Below are 17,101 nucleotides of genomic sequence, written 5' to 3' on the forward strand. Positions count from 1 at the left end.
AGAGGAAGGAAGCAAGGCTGATCTGGGTGCTGGTTCTGCTTTGGGTTATACTAGTTCAGGGTTTTCTCTTTCTCAATCTTTGTCGGAGGTGGGTTCGCCAGAACGTAGGGTTCCTCCAAAATTTTCCTTGGAAGACTCCACGCCTAAGACTCTGATTCAGTATAAGCGCAAATGCAAGGACATGAGGAAGCCAAAGTTGGTTGTGGGTCAAAGAGAGCACGATGATGTGGGCTTTCTCAGGCGGGGTTTCTCAAGTTGAGCTTGTCCTCTCCTTTCCTGACAGATCGCGGTGCTTTTGCGTCGTCCCACTCCTCTAGCACATTGCTTGATGCTCCTTCAGTGGTTGAGGCTGTAGGTGGTGCCTAGTCTTTCTCTCCGTTGAAGTGGTCTCTTTTTTGTTCCATGGTGGGGTTTGGGTCTAGGGGCAAGAGGATAAGATTGTGGCTTTCCTCTTTGCCCTTGATGAGGAGCATATTTGGAAGGATAAGCTTGTGGGTGGAGAGCTTAATGGGCTTAGGGATTTGGATTGTTTTGTGGGATGTTGTTTGGGGCGGGTTGGTGTTGAGGTGTTTGTTTCTCGTGGATTAAGCTTAGGTGCTGTAAAAAAACTACAGCATAGGTGCTGTAATTTTTTCAATGTTCAAGATCTAATTTTATTCTCACTTTTTTATAAAACACTTAAAACTAGATCTTGACCATTGAAAAAATTACAGCGTCTATGTTGTAGTTTTTTTACAGCACCTAATCCTAATCCACTTCTCGTATACTTCATGTGTACTAGGGGCACCTTACGATGTTATTTATAAGATTTGCAGTTATTTATCAAAAAAAAAAAAAACAATTTCAAAATTCCAATTTTCAGAATTGCATGAGCCACCTCTAACATTACATGGATTACCTTCAATTTGCATCCTTCAATAATCAAACAAATCAAAACATAAACGTAGTTAGTGATCAATAAAAATAATAAAAGGGCATATAATGAAGTAAATTATCAAGTAAGAAAACAATAATATTTACCAAATACTTTCAGCAAACATTACTCGACAAAGTACATCCCTCAAGCCGTAATCGTTGTCAAGTGTAATGGAATTAGACAAAATTTCTACTACAATGCAATTTTTAAAGTAATAGTAAAAAGCAATTCAATCAAATAAATTGAATAATTTGAACAATGTCAATGAACAAATATTACCTGAATCAAGCTTGTAGCTCTGTTCATCTTCAACACTAGACAAAGGCAAGTTTGATTTGTCATGCTCACTAATCCAAGAAGATCTCAACCAATTCTGACTACATATAAGAGCCTCCACTGTTTTCGGAGCTAAAGAACTCCGACAAGGATCTATGATGTGACCTCCAGTGCTAAATGCTGACTCAGAAGCAACGGTGGTAAGTGGAATAGCTAAGACATCTCGAGCTCTCGGAGAGAATCGGATACTTTGCTAAATTTACCTTCCACCACATTAAAATATCAAAGGTTTCACTTGGTGTATCAACATCCTCCACAAAATATTGTTCTATCTCTATCCGACACTGCATCAAATTTCTCCTTGCCAGAAATGAATGGAAGTCCTTTAAAGCATCTTTCTCTACTTTATTAGAAGTATGAGTACCACTACCCACACCAAATGAGGTTGAACTTGTGCAACCCCGACCTTCATTTGACAGTCTTGCCCCACTTCCTCCAACATTCATAGCATAGTGATTATATAACTGATTCAAAACATTCTTTAAGTTGGAGAAAATCTTTTTTGTTTTCCCCTCACCTACATTACTCATGAACCAAAACTCCAATACTTCTATCTTGTAACAGGGATCAAGCACAAAAGCGACAAACAAGAGGATAATTTTCTCAAAGTCTTCCCAATACTTATCATATTTCGATTTCATTTTGATCGCCATGGTACTCAACAAAATATTATCACTACCACAGTACTCTGTCAAACAATTACAAACCTTTTGGAGTGTTCTGAAATACCTGTTGGAAGTTGAGTACAAGGAACCCGATATCTTCACTGTCACATCATAAAGCACTTGGAAATTTTTTGAAAAGTGTCCAACATTAGCCCAGTCCTCATCAATCGGAGTCCCCAACCCCTTTTTCCTTCCACCATCCTCACTCAAATAGTTTGTAAAATTTGAATCTTCGTCTAACATTAGATCAAAGACCCTTTCATACTTCTCCGCCACCTCTAACATGGAATAAGTAGAGTTCCATCTAGTGGGAACGTCAAGAGTCAAGGAAGCATTACACCCAATTGTGTTCCTTTTTGCACAAGACTTAAATTGGGCCAATCTCTAAGGGGATCCCTTCACATATTTCACCATATTTCGGATCCTTACAATTGAATCATCTATATCCTTCAAACCCTCATGCACAAATAGATTGAGAATATGGGCACAACACCTTACATGAATAAACTTGTGACGACAAAGAATATCATTATTGGTCATATTTCTTTTTTTTAAACCAAGCAATTGCACTATCATTAGCAGTTGCATTGTCAACTGATATTGTCAACAACCTTCCCATTCTCCATTCCACCAAACATTGCTCTAATTGCTTGCAATTGTTTGCCCCTTATGATCCAACACTTGGGGAAATGACAATATTCCTTTGTGATATTTTCAAGTATGATCAATGAAATGTCCAATGAAGCACATGTAATTCATATTTTGAATTGAAGTCCATGTGTTAGTAGTCAAACAAACCCTTTGGCCAGTCATAAAAAACTTGGTCTTCATTGTATTCTTATTCTTCAAATACAACTTGACACAATCCTTCATCACTACATAGCAGGAATGAAGCTTAAATCTAGGCTCAATAACCCTAAACAATTTCTTAAACCCCATACTCTTCACAGCCGAAAAAGGCATCTCATCAACAATAATCATCTCACAGAGTACTAGGGTTGTGCCCCTCTGCGCTTTTTAATGAATTTTTTCTTTTAAAAAAAAAATCATCTCATAGAGTGTCTCCCTAATAAATTTTTCATAATACTTGGCAATCATTAGGTTTTTACTACTACCACCACACTGAGTCTGCCTAAATGCAAAAGTAGACTTAGATTGAGGGCTATCTTGTTTAGCTTTTAAGCTCTTGTTTTTTTGGCATGTCTTGAAATGGTTAGAGGTCCCCATAGTTTTTTGCATGACAGTTATATGAAGCCTCACAATAGTTACAATATGCCACGGGTTCTTCTTCGGGACTATCTAGATCTTTAGTAAAATGTTCCCAAACTGTAGATTTCCTCACAACATTTCTAGTTCTTTTTTTCTTAGGGAGTGGTGGTCGTCCACCACAAACTAGCATAGAACCAGTAGATCTATCATTCTCAAACTCATTAGATTCACAGTCATCATCGATATCTACGGGACTCATTAAATTATCAATAGGAGATGGTGGATAATGATAACAAGAAGTAATAGCAGATGCAGAAGATATAGGTGTACCCATTGTTGTAGGACCTATAGGTGTACCTTTAGGACCAAGAGTAGGTGCATCCATCTAAAAACAGTAATTTCACAAAAAACAAACATTACAAACTGCCAGAGACTCTCAGTCACAAAGAACTAACCAGATTTATCATATTTAAGCTACTACAAGCAATTCAAAGCAAACTTTTTTACAGTTGAGTGTATGAATTGGCATGATACAATTGATTGATGTAAGAGGGTTAGTTATAGTTGGGATAAAATTACTGACAACTATTTTTGCATATACTGTTCGGTTTCATTTTGGGCCAATGAGCTTTTACATGTCTTTCATATGTACTATGATTCTCTCTAAAGGAATCCCAAAGCAAGTAAGATCAAGCCAGCAAGGATAGTGAGTTAAAGAAAATCATTGGGAAATCAACTCTCTGGAAAATAGTACGCCAAATCACCATGTTCGGTATGCCACTATGTAACTCTCTCTATGCAAGCATTATAAAAATCATCCAACTCTGTCTGAAAACAATGCTCTAAACAACAAAAGTTACCTCGATTCAGTTGAACACGAGAGTGAGAGAGACAGAGAGACGAGAGTGACTGAGGCGAGAGAGAGAGAGAGAGAGAGAGAGAGAGAGAGAGAGAGAGAGAGAGATGGGTGGCTAGGCGAGGGCCGTGGGCAGCTGGGTTAGGGCAGCAGATCTGCAGATGGGCATGGGCAGCAGGGAGGGAGTGACTCGAGCTCTAGGGTTAGGTTAGTTGTGTTCGGTGTTCAGCAGCAGCAGATTTGGCATTTGGGAAAAAAAAAACTAAGTATATATAAAGTATCTAAACAGCGTCGTTTTACTCATTATCAAAACAGTGCCGTTTTGATAACGAGTCAAACAAAGTCGTTTAGAGACTCTCAGGTCGGCACCCGATGGAAAAATTTCTTCCACCGATTACCGACCGACTATATTTTTCAGAAAAAATATTTATTCTGAATTTCGATTTTTTAATTAGAGGGTAGGCGGTTCAGTGACACTCGGTGGATTTTTCGGTGGGCAGCAATCGGATAGTTTGCCCACTGCTACATTAAATTCACTATGCATTACATGCAAGACACAAACACCACTCTTCACACATACACAAACACCCATGTTGAGCACTAAGTGCAAGACACAAACACCACTCTTCACACATCACACGACTATACTAAGTACCCCAGTGTACTGCTCTTCTTTTCTCCCATCCTCCAAAAAGCAGAGCACACTCCACACGCATAGAGCCCACGTTGCAGCCTCTGTCCAATTGGGGCCTATCAATCATATCCCCCCCACCCCCCCCCCCCCCCACAAAAAAAAAAAAATCAAGATGAACCTTGTCCTAAGATTCAGATTGGGAATGATTGAAGAGCTGATCCGCCTCTTCCCATGTTGCATATTTCAAAGGCAAGTATTTCCACTGAACCACAGTTTTCTAAGGCTGTCTCGCTTTCCTTAGAGTGAACATTCTCAGTAAGGAGTAGCTGCGGAGTTTGACACTTACGGCAGAGAATGAAATGTCCTTAGCAATCAAAACAAAAGTTTTTTTTTTAATTTTTTTTATTTATTTATTTCGTTTGCATTGCATCTCTTCCTACGGATATATGTATTTTTTTTCAAAGGGATTGCATGACACTTGATGGAAGTTGATGCCATAGTTGGGATAGCAAGCCATAAACCAAAATTCATGGTTTCTTGCTAGGTTTTTGGCCTAAATATACTAACTTCTACGGTGAAGTTATTTTAAGCTTGCCCAAGAAATTAGAGATCAACGCCCTTATGTGACTTGCCAACTACTTGTTTAACCAATTCTCAAATTCCTATTGGTACTCCTTGAGAGTCCATTGTTGTCGGATCTGAGATAGTGCCTCATCAAATTCTTCATACTTAGCTGTCCCGAACTTGGCCAACAATCCTTTCTCAAAAGTTGTCCAATTCAAGACAGACCCCTCCTCGGGGTGCACCAGTTGCAATCATTTAATCCATTGATTAGCTTCTTCCTTTAAGTGAAAGAAGGCTAAGGCAATTCACTGTTTGGATGGAGTTCCCTGGTGTTTGAAGTATTGGCCTGCCGAATTGAGCAGCTCCATCTGATTAGAGCACCAAGGTAACTCGGGAAATCCATCTTTACATATCGGGATAGTGTGGAATGGTTTGTTCTCCCTCATCTTCGGTAGTAATGTGTGAAGAAGATCATTTCACCATCAAAATTATGGGTGGTCGCTCAAGATGGTTGTGAGAACTTGTGAGAATTTCCAATGTCTCTTTCTTTGTGTCATCCACCTTTTGCGATGTCCCGGTGGTAGCTTGGGCTCCCGCCCTTATTACCACTTCCAGGTAGTGCATCTCTTCATGTATCTTGTGCATGTCACCTTCTCAATCCTCTCCTTGTAAGTCATCATTGGCTCTAATGCCAATTGATGAACCTGCAGAAAAATGAAAGACAAACGAAACTAACACTGAATTCAACTCCAGTTAGGCTGGGAGAAACCCAATACTGTACACTTGTCCGACTCTCTTTTTTATCTACACAGACCTACACCGGTTACACCCCATGGCAAAAACACCTAACCATGAAAAAGTCCCACTAGCACAGCGCACACAGACGTGTTAAACTCACTCTACCCATTACATGCAACATACAACACTTTACATATACACAGCCAACGTTGAGCACCACATGAAAAAACAAACAACACTCTTCACACATCACAATATTAACCTTATTTGGAAAAGGAAATATTGATGTGAAGTTTTTTGTCCTTGCTCCTATGTACACTGAGATTCTTTCTTTCTCCTCCTTTTTTTTTTTTTTTCCCAATTTTCTATTGGTAAATTACACATGCACCTGGTAAGTTTGGAACCTATGATCTCACCCTCCACCTTATTATTACAAACGAAGGAAGTGCCATCTCATTGGCTTCTTTCTTTCTTTATCTATATATAGCGCTTACAACTGTTAATTTGATCTTTAGATTCTTTTTGTACTTCGTTCTTTTGGGTTTTTGTGGGTGTCCTTGGCTGGGTTTTCTTTGTTCTTTGGTTTTTCCTTGTTGGTGATCCTTTTGTATACTGCCTATATACTTGGGGTGCCTTAGCTTTTTTTAAAAGAAAAAATAAATAAAAAAATAAAAACTGTTAATTTGATCAGGTTTGTTCATGAGGGATTTCTCTTCTCAAATGGCCCTTTTAGTGCAGTATTTATTGACAACCTGACCCATGTAATTGCCTTATTATGTAGGCAAGTACGACAAGCTGAACGGTACAATTGGGCTGCCACCAGAGGGGTAAATGAAGAAGTGCTTTTGGAGAATTTGCCTGAAGACCTTCAGAGAGATATAAGACGCCATCTCTTCAAATTTGTGAAGAAAGTAAGCATCATATTGTCCGAGCTTCGTAACATGACTAATTTCTTGAATGCATATTGCACAAATGTTGTTTCAGTGTATGCTGTGAGAAAATTGGGCTTGAAGACTGAACGATATCTTAATCCTTGCATGGTTGCTTGTTAAAAATAACATCACGGTACATACAATAACAGTTCTTCATTTGAATCAGAGTGTAAAACTAATGGCTGCAAAGGACTTAAAAGGCAACAAGGTTGAAAAGGGCTGCAGCATCTTTTCTTCATAAGTTGTTGATTCAGTAAAAAATGGTATTCTTGGTCTAGAGTTCTTTCTTCTAAAGTGTATTAACTCAATCAAAGATGGAAACCTTGGTCCAACCCCTAATGCTGTCGCATCAAGTTCTTTTCAGAGGAGGAGAATTTATTAGCAACCAGCTGTAGAAGGAAACCAAGATGCTATGGCTGTCAGTACAGGTGTCTCTAGCAGACTATTTTGAAACTTTTCATATCGAAAAGTCAAACTTAGGATAAGAGGGTGCTCCAGGATTTATGTTAGCGTGGTTATTAGCCCAGTATTTGATTTTTGTGGTGATGGTTTCCCAAATTTACGGAAACAGAAGCTAGTTACTTAGGGTGAAAGTACTTCAGTGTCAAGGAGCTTAACGGTGAAGAAAGCTAGTTGCTTCTGGGTGGCAGCTGCTATTCTTTAGTGTCAGCAGCTAGCGAGCTGTACTAATTGCTTTTCATAGAACTGTGAGTATTTCCTTATTAAGTAATCTATAATCTGTTTTGATAGTGAAGGAACAAATTGAAATTGAGTTTGTTTTGAATCCCCCCCCCCCCCCCCCCCCCTTCCTTCTCTAACTTTCCTTTCTTGCTGATCTTCTCAGCTGTTCTTTCCTTTTCCCTAGATGAATTCTCAGCAGCTCTTTGTTTCCTTTTTCCCTGCTGAAATTCTCATCAATCTCATATCATAATCTCTCCTAGGCTTCTACTCCTCCTCTCTAAATCCTATTCCCCTCTTCTTCTTTTTTACTAAGTAATCGAAAACCTATCCCTCTTATCTAAATCATTTTCCCCTCATTATCATCACTTTTCTAGTAAGACAGCCCCTTAATCCTGAAGTTACAAGGCCGTCCCACATCAGTTATTGAAATCAACCTCTCCCTCATCGTATGGCCATCATTAAAGTGAAGAAGTGAAGGGGGCTGGATCCATCTAAAAAGAACCCACCCCCAAAATGAATACAATAGTAAGTGAAGGATAGCTTGGACATGTGGGGTTTTTTGAGTTTCTGGTGTTTCTCATATGCCTGTATTATAATTTCCCATTTTTAATTTGTTCACATTTCTTTTATGTTTTATTGTTGGCTATTGGAGTTTCAAGTTTTAAGGTTCCTTATATTTTCTTTCTTTTTCTTTTTCTTTTTTTCTTTTTCTTTTTTTTATTTTTTTTTTTATTTTTTTTATAGATAAGTTGAAAACAAACAAAGCTATAGTATAGCTAGAGCTGAAACAAATACACGCAGAAACTTTAAAGAAACATAGCTAGCTAGAGTTTAAACATAAGTAAAACTAAAGCTAAAGCTATGACTTATTAGAAGAGTAACAAGCCTAAGGTGGATCCTTCCCACTAAAAATTGGAATGGAGGAAATAGGAGACGGATAGGTGGGAATGCTGCCAGGAATAAACTTGGCTGCGGCCCAATGTGTTGCATAATGAGCACAAAAGTTTGCACTTCTGTTGACCTTCCGAGCTGACCATGAAGAACCAGCAGGGATAGAGTCAATAGATTCATATATAGTATTTGAGATACGCCAATCCTGTGAAAGAGTTGGCTGTTGTAGAACTAAAATAACAGTTTGGGAGTCACCTTCAATGATAAATTTCTTGAGACGTAAGGAGGATGCTAACAAGATAGCCAAATGGGCAGCTAATGCTTCACCCAGATTCGGAGAGCAGGGAAAAGTAATCTGAGAAACCATGTCAAGAATTTGGCTTTTATGATTCCGACAAACAGCAGCTTGGACTGAGAAGTCTTCGTGAATGGCTGTATCAAAGTTAACTTTGAACCAATCATCAAGCGGATGAATCCATTTTTCTATCAAAGGAGTTGATAACTGAGTCCAGGCCATGGAATGATGTTGATAGATCTTGTTAACATTTCTGGAAATCTAGAGAGCATCAAAAGAAATACCATCATGAAAAGCCTTATTACGATAGAACCAAGGGAGATCACAAGAGACCGTTGCAAAGATTTGGAAACGGTGATGATCTTGTTTCGGAATAGAAAGGGAAGTGTCGGGTGAGATTAAAGCTTTTATCCAATCTATCATATTAGAAAAAGGCAAAGATGTGGAATCAATTGGCCAGGAGAAATTGCGCCAAATTACTCTTGCAAAAACACAGTTGAAGAATAAATGTTCCAATGAATCTACATCTGTCTTACAAAGAGAACAAGAGAGATCGGATGCCATTGAAGGAATGATAGACTGTAGTCACGCTTTAGTAGGTAGAATGTTCCAGGCAATTTTCCATAAGAATAGCCTCAAGCGATCATTTAAATTCAGCTTCCAAATAGCTTTCCACAAGGGAAGAGTCGGAGGGGATAAATTAGTACCCAATATGGCAAGATATGCTGAATTTGTTGTAAAACAACTCGAGCAAGAATGAGTCCATCAGAAGCTTGGTTTAAAATCAATAGAGATACGAATCTGTGAAATTGCTCTAATAGAGATAGGATCAAAAACTGATTGTAAAATCCGCATATCCCATTGTGTAGTCCCGTGCAAAATCAAATCTGAGACAAAAAGAGATGGGAGATTCCTATTATTCGAAAACTTTGGAGAAGGTCGAAAAGAAGGAATTGTTGGAATCCAAGCTGTAGTCCAAATAGGAACATGCGAAGATGTTGAGACTCTTAAGCAAGCTCCAGAAATAAGAAAAGGTTTGCATTTCTGAATACCTTTCCATAGCCAAGATGATGAAGGAGGATCTGGAGCTGATAATAAATTGCCATAGCTGATATATTTTTTTCGGAGTTGCTGAACCCAAAGATTATCGGAATTATTGAGAAGTTTCCAACCCAGTTTTGTGATGAGGGCCAAATTTGTCGATTCCATACCACGAATACCCAGACCACCTTGATTTCGGGGAATACAAATTGATTTCCAAGATTTAAGAGAAAGATTCCGAGATTTGCCTAGGAAATTCCCACCAGAAATTCTTAAATGTTCTATCAAGTGTCTTACAAATAGAGGATGGGAGAAGAAAAATACTCATCACATAGGTGGGGATTGCTGCCGCTGTTGCTTTTATGAGAACAGTTATGCCTGCTTGGGATAGGGTTTTTGCACGCCAACCATTTATTTTGGAGAAGACCTTATCCAAAACGGGTTGAAATGCTTCTTTCTTAGATTTGCCAATGATAATAGGAAGACCTAGATAATAGGCAGACGAAGATGTAACTTTGTATGGGTTGATTCCCTTGATGCTATTGATGCAAGAGACAACAGTATTTTTGCTGAATAAAATAGAGGACTTGGCTTCATTTACTTTTTGCCCAGAGCAGCGATAATAGAATTGTAGACAAGACTTAATGATACATGCCTATGAAGAAGTCGCTTTGGCAAATATAATGAGATCATCTACAAACAAAAGATGAGAAATGGCAGAACAGTTTCTTGCAATTCGAATTCCTTTGAGAAGAACAAGAGATTCTTGTTGTCGAAAAAGTCTTGATAAGACCTCTGTCCTCAGAATGAAGAGGAATGGAGATAAAGGATCGCCCTGACGAAGACCTCGAGAAGGAGTAAAATACCCAAACGGTGAACCATTGATGAGAATGGAGAATGAAGACAAGGAGATACAGATACGAATCCAATTAATACAAACAGGGTGGAAGCCTAATTTTTGCATGATAGCTAAAAGGAAATCTCATTCCATACGGTCAAAAGCCTTTTCCATATCAATTTTTACAGCCATCACACCTCCTCTTCTCTTTTTCGATTTCAGGGTATGTAGAAGCTCATGCGCTAGAATAGAGTTATCCTGAATATTCCTAGAGGGAACAAAAGCAGATTGAAATGGTGATATAAAATGATGTAGAAGTAGTTTGAACCTGTTAGCTAAAATCTTGGAGATGATCTTATAGATGATATTGCAGAGATTAATGGGTCGGAAATGATTGACTGGGAAAGGACCCATCTTGATTTGTGTCTTTGAGAAAACCCATCTCCATAAAACTAAGATGCTTAAGTTGAGCTCGGGCAGATTATTATTTATTCCAAAAACTTAAACTAATAGAAAATGGTGAATGGATCGTTTAAGGCTATGTTTGTTAATGTATTTTGGGGAGTGTTTTGTGTTTTTGGTTTAAAAATATGTTTCGATGTGCCATAAAAGTGTTTTTAGAAGTGTATTTTGGTGGAGTCCATATTTGAGGGAATGTTTTCTAATAGAGTACACTTGCTTATTTTTTAGAAAACTCCATATTTTGAGAAGAGAGTGGCCGTCTGTTCACCTTCAATGGAGGGTGGTCACATGGCCACTCTAATTCTTTTTCCTTTTTATTTTATTTTTATTTTATTTTTTTTGAATTTTTGTTAAATAATAATTTAGCTCCTACCCCTACAAAATACAAAAGTTGAACACGTTTTTTGTGAAGATATTCCTATAACAAGGTAAGAATACAGTTTTAAAATAATTTAGCTCCCTCTTTTTCCGGCGCCGTCTGGGCCGGTTGGTTCGTCTTCTTTTGGGTTCTCTCTGGTTTGTCCTCTTCCTAGGGGTTTGGAGGCTGTTTCGTCGGGGAAGGGTATAGCAGTTCCAGAGGCGTCTTTTGCCTTTCCAGCGCCGTCTCTTCGGCCGGAGATCTCGTCGCCGGCAGTTTCAGGGGATTTTCCAGTTCTGTCTTCCTCTTCTGGGGGAGCGTCTAGCAGCTTGAAGGTGGATCCTATTCGGGTCACTGCCTCTAAGCCTTTCGGTGATTCTCTGGTAGTATCCCAACTCACGGCCTCTCCTTCCGCTGGAGTGTTTGAGTTGGGGGAGAAGCTGCGCTCTTCTCTCCCCGTGGTTTCTAAGCCTTTTCAGAGGTATATCAGGAAGGTGAGGGTACTTAGGGAAGGGGTTTCGTGGAAGTGGAATGATGTGCTACTTTCAGATTCCCTGAAAGCCTCGAAGATGGTCGCCGACTTAGCTGTTAATAAGGCTTCGGTTGCAGAGCCTCCAGCGAAAAAGGTTGCTGAGCCTCCAATGAAGAAGGACTTTCTTAGAAAGGGGTTTCTCAACCCTCGCCTATTTTTGCCAACCACTTCCTCTTCGCCTCAGAAGGTCTTTGATGGAGGGATAGTCGGGCATTCCTCCCCTCCTAGAGGCTGCTCCAGTTCTTCACCTGTTGAGGGTAAGGGTTTCTCCCAATCTCGGAATTGGCCGATCGGTTTTGATCATAACGGGGAGATTGTGGTTTGGGAGGATGATGTTGATTTTTGGGATGTTTTACCTTTGGACTGGGCGTCAGATGGTGCTTTTGGGGAGGAGGCGTTGTCCATTCGGGATGCCATAGAAGAAGAATTTCAGCGTGACAAGATGACATCACACCAAAAGTCCAAAGGCAAGAGAGAGCTTTTGAATATGCATAGCTCTATCAACTATGACGACACTAAGCCTTCCGCTAGGAGTAGGAAAGGAAAGAACCTTATGTTGTAGAGTTGTTTGCTTGGGTTGGTTTGTGGGTCGTTCCTCAGGCTTTTGGTTTTTGCTTGGGATCTTTTGAGGGTTGTTGTTCTTGGGTTTTTCCCTCTGTTTTTTGGGTTTGCTTGTATTCCAGGTTTAAAGGTTTTGGGTGGGGATGTTTTTGTAATTTGGGCTTTATGGGAGTATCTTCTGGATTTTGGGTTTTTGGGGGCGTTGGGTATTGTGTGTGCGTAGGTTCTGGGGGGTTTTCTTGTATGGGCTAGTTGAGTGTTCCTGTGTATAGTTCTTGTATATTTAGGGGCGCTTTTCGCTTTTTTAATAAAGTTTTCTTACTTATAAAAAAAAAATTAATGTATTTGTTTTGAGGGGGAAAGTCAAACTTAATACAGAATACAAGAATACAGTTTATTAACAAACAAAACCTTAATCATTATTCTAATATTTTCCTTTACATATAGGCTCAAAACTCTCATTTACATGTAGGCACTAACTCACAATCGATGAGTGGGGCCAACACATGGAATTTTAAACGTGTGGAGATGGTGTTCAAACTTAAGACTACCTACTCTAATATCATGCTGGCATCCAACTTTCATAATTTGTCAGGGCTCTAGTACCAAGAAAAACTATCACTCGGCTCAAAAACTTAAGTTGATGGAGAATGGAATTTAATCATTTACTACTATTCTAACAAGCCCATCAAACTACTAATTTTCAAATCTGTTTTGGCTGAGGCACTTAATGCATAGAGATATTAAGCGTGGTCCTTATAGCCTTGATGAGGTCGTAATCTCCATATCTTTTTCTGTTATTACGATCTCTATGATTTTTGGAGCTCACTGAACCATATTTATGTTTTGAGTTCTAAATAATGAATTTTACGTTGTTTGATTCTCATGCATCCTGGAAATGCTGTGACAGATCTGTTAGTCTAAAACAATAACCTAGACGAAGCCCCAAGTTACCTTCAGGACGTCTTAGAAGAATTGAATGGGGGGAAAATCATTTTAAAACTTATAATTGATCGCAGTCTTATAGTCATAATGCTGGCTTGCATTTTCTTTAAATTCTGGATAATAGATGTTTCCTGCAATTGCTATTTATTAATATGTATGCAAACTCTTTGTAGACATCAAAATGCACATTCAAAGTAGTGAACATTGCTGGTACCACAGTCATTGAGTTTGGATCTATTCATAAGCATGTTATGAGAATTTAAAAATATACCGCAGGTTCGGATTTTTGCTCTGATGGATGAACCAGTCTTAGATGCCATTTGTGAGAGACTCAGACAAAAGATATACATTAAAGGAAGCAAAATTTTGTATCAAGGTGGTCTGATTGACAAGATGGTTTTCATTGTACGTGGAAAAGCAGAGAGCATGGGAGAAGATGGGAATGTGGTTACCTTATCTGAAGGGGATGTTTGTGGTGAGGAACTTCTCTCATGGTGTCTTGAGCATTCTTCAGTAAATAAAGGTACGAGTTTAATCAATAAACTAGCTGTTTAGAATTTTCAAGGGCCTAGTGGACTTGGCCAGAATTCTGGCTTCTCTGTAAGATGTCTGCATTTGAAGACAACAGCATATTTTATCAACATGGTTTCCATTGCAGATGAGAGAAAAAGAAGGATTCCTGGACAGAGATTGCTTAGCAGCAGGACTGTAAGTTGCTTAACAAATGTAGAAGCATTTTCACTCCGAGCTGCAGACCTTGAAGAAGTCACCAGTCTTTATTCAAGATTCTTGCGGAATACACGTGTTCAAGGAGCCATAAGGTTGTTTCTATGTCAACCTGTATCTGAGTCTCATAAAAACAAGTTAATTGTTCTCATTTATCTTTTCTTCCTTCCCTGCCAAGTAAAATCTTTAATGCGAAAAAATCCTTTTCAGAATATTCTTTTTCCTGCCCATATAAGCTACATAGCTAAAAACATAAGGCCCATTTTTCTTCATAAATACTAAATAAAACACAAGAAACTTGGTGGGAAGGCAATCTTGAAAATTTGCAAAGCCAACATGGGGTTCTAGTAGATAACATAATAGATCCTACATATTGGAGGAGTACTTTTGATGCGAAAACTTTTTGGTGCGGTTAGATTAAGAAATATATACATACATATAGCAAACATCCTAAAGACAATCACTTAAAACTTTGATTAATCAAAACCTTAAGTAAGTTTGCACTTGTAAGACTCCATTAAACTTCGGATGGCCTCTGTAAGAGTGAGGGCTTCTCCTGTCACCTATTTCTTTTTATCAAATATCTAGAGAGATGGGGTTGGATTACATGGTATCCGAGCATTGCATTGGGATAACCGTGTATAGCAAATTAATTCTTCTCTCTTTTTCTTCTCTTATGTTTTTATTTTAATTATTATTATTATTATTATTTTGTTTTTTGTTCTGCATTAAGTTTTGAAGGTTTACATACCACTCCTCAATGTCCTCATACTTGTAGGAAATTGCATACTATACGTACCACACACATTCATGTATTCACTCTAACAAGCTTTTCACCAAATTTTTGGAGTAATTTGGGCTATTTTATGAGGCTTTTGAGAAGAAATCCAGTTGCTTTCCAAATTAGCTGTAGCTTCTCCTATACTAAAAGAGTTAAAGCCCTCCTAAAACCGAGCTAAAAAAACTCAAGACATTGTTCTTCGGAAAGGGCATGTTAGTTTCTTGTCAAACACCCCCACCTAATAATGTGAAATTTGCTTCATTGTAGGTATGAATCACCCTACTGGAGATCTCGTGCCGCAATCCTCATTCAAGTGGCCTGGAGGTATCGGAGGAAACATCTAAATCGCACAGATACCTCGCAATCTAGTCATTCGTCAAGTACGGCGCATCAAGGCACTTCTTTGATGGTCCCCTTCCTTATAGATTATGGCCATCATATGAAGCTCTAAGATTCGATTTTACCAATGGAGCCTTGAATCATGACCTTGAATCATGACATACACAATTTTACTTAATAGTGTATCCAAATATTGTATGATGACATTCACAGTTTCTCTTGTGTATATCTCCATGTAGATCATGACCAATTATAACCATCATATAGCTCAAAAAACCAATTTTACTGATGGTGCCATGTAACAAACACCTTGTGTATGAAGCAATGTGGCAAACTAGGTATGTCCAACCTTCCAATCCCTAAAAACCCTAGCTGTGTGTATGTGAGCCTCCTGGGCATTTAGGCTTTCATGAATATAGTGTTTAGGGGAAGCCTCGAGTTCGGTTTAGTGTGTACCCAACCTATAGGGCTAGCCTTATTTTTAAAACCTAGGTAATTTATTTCCCAAACTTTACATGCTAGCCAAGGAATACAAAACAAACACAAGTGAGTAAACTATTTTCCACATATTTCAATTAGAAATCATTTTGATGACCATTTCTACCTAGACTTTTTTACGCTAAAAGTTTCCATAGTCCATATATTGAATTTTTGTAATTTCCATATATTGAGATATGATTAAACCCTGGCTTAGTTTGGTTCAATTGGAAATCTTTTGAATAATCAATGGAAAATGAAATTTGAGCCCAAACACATAAAGAGCAATTTTCAACAATATTTGGCTATGTTAGAAAGTAATTTCACAATTTCACTGAGATAAGTAACATTTTTTTTTTTTTTTTTCTTTTTAACAATACTTTTTAGTAAACTGTTATACAACTGACATGACGTAGCAGTAAAAATCAACCATTTTTTTTTTTTTGTTTACAAGTACTAATTTAATGGCTTATTTTCACTACTACATCATCAAGTTGTACGGTTTTTTTTTAATTCTTCTGCCCAAAAAAAGTAAAACAAGTTATCAATAAACTTCTAGTTGTATAAAGAGTGCATATGCATGTCATTTTATGATACAAAACTAACAAAAGAATTGACAATATCAATTAAGAGAATGTATACTTTAACTATCTTTATTCTCAAATCAAATAGTTTTATAGAACATTTTTTTAAGACAAAACCACACCAAGTAACTCTTGATTCTTTTTGTGACATTTTTTTCCCCCTAATTTTATTTAATTAAGGAGAATATATAGCTCTAATCTTTTGTGGGTACCCTACGTAAAAAAAAAAAAATAAAAAAAAAAAATGTAGGTACCATAGAATAGCCCTTTTCTTATTTAGTGTAAGTATGTTAGAATAATTCACTCAAAAAAAAAAAATGGTATGTAATCTGATAATTATAAGAAGATGGTATATGATTACACATCTCGTTAAATCTTTAACTCTTTCATAACTGATCTATATCCCCACTTGGTCCACGTGGCAACTTCACATTTCTTCCCTTTAGAGTTGTTATTAATATATATATATATATATATATATAGGGAGAGAGAGAGAGAGAGAGAGAGAGAGAGAAGCACAAAGAAAACAAGAGATTTGAGGTAATTTGCTTTAGAGTTTTATTGTGATAATACAATGATAATGGCTATTTATAGGCCGTAAAATATAAGGAGTACTGTAAATCAGGTAATGGATATGATTTTATGACAAGATCAGATATATTCTGCTGCATTCATCTAATAAAGAAAGCCTATGATCACTGAGCTTGTAACGTACATAAATATATATACATTAGCTTTCT

At 37.9% G+C, this 17,101-nt stretch overlaps 1 protein-coding gene across 1 annotated transcript in view; it reads left to right on the top strand.

Annotated features, from left to right (window-relative positions):
- The window catches only part of LOC133865716 (probable cyclic nucleotide-gated ion channel 20, chloroplastic), a 54,308-nt gene extending 38,711 nt beyond the window's left edge, over positions 1-15,597 (top strand). The window contains exons 10-13 of the mRNA XM_062302160.1: positions 6,700-6,829; positions 13,731-13,977; positions 14,113-14,275; positions 15,229-15,597. Of these exons, the coding sequence (XP_062158144.1) occupies positions 6,700-6,829; positions 13,731-13,977; positions 14,113-14,275; positions 15,229-15,412 (724 nt within the window). The 3' untranslated portion in view covers positions 15,413-15,597. The remainder of the gene's footprint in view (positions 1-6,699; positions 6,830-13,730; positions 13,978-14,112; positions 14,276-15,228) is intronic.
- The last annotated feature ends 1,504 nt before the right edge of the window (positions 15,598-17,101 follow it).

Source organism: Alnus glutinosa, chromosome 4 (genome assembly GCF_958979055.1).
Source record: "Alnus glutinosa chromosome 4, dhAlnGlut1.1, whole genome shotgun sequence".
In the NCBI taxonomy this organism is placed as follows: domain Eukaryota; kingdom Viridiplantae; phylum Streptophyta; class Magnoliopsida; order Fagales; family Betulaceae; genus Alnus; species Alnus glutinosa.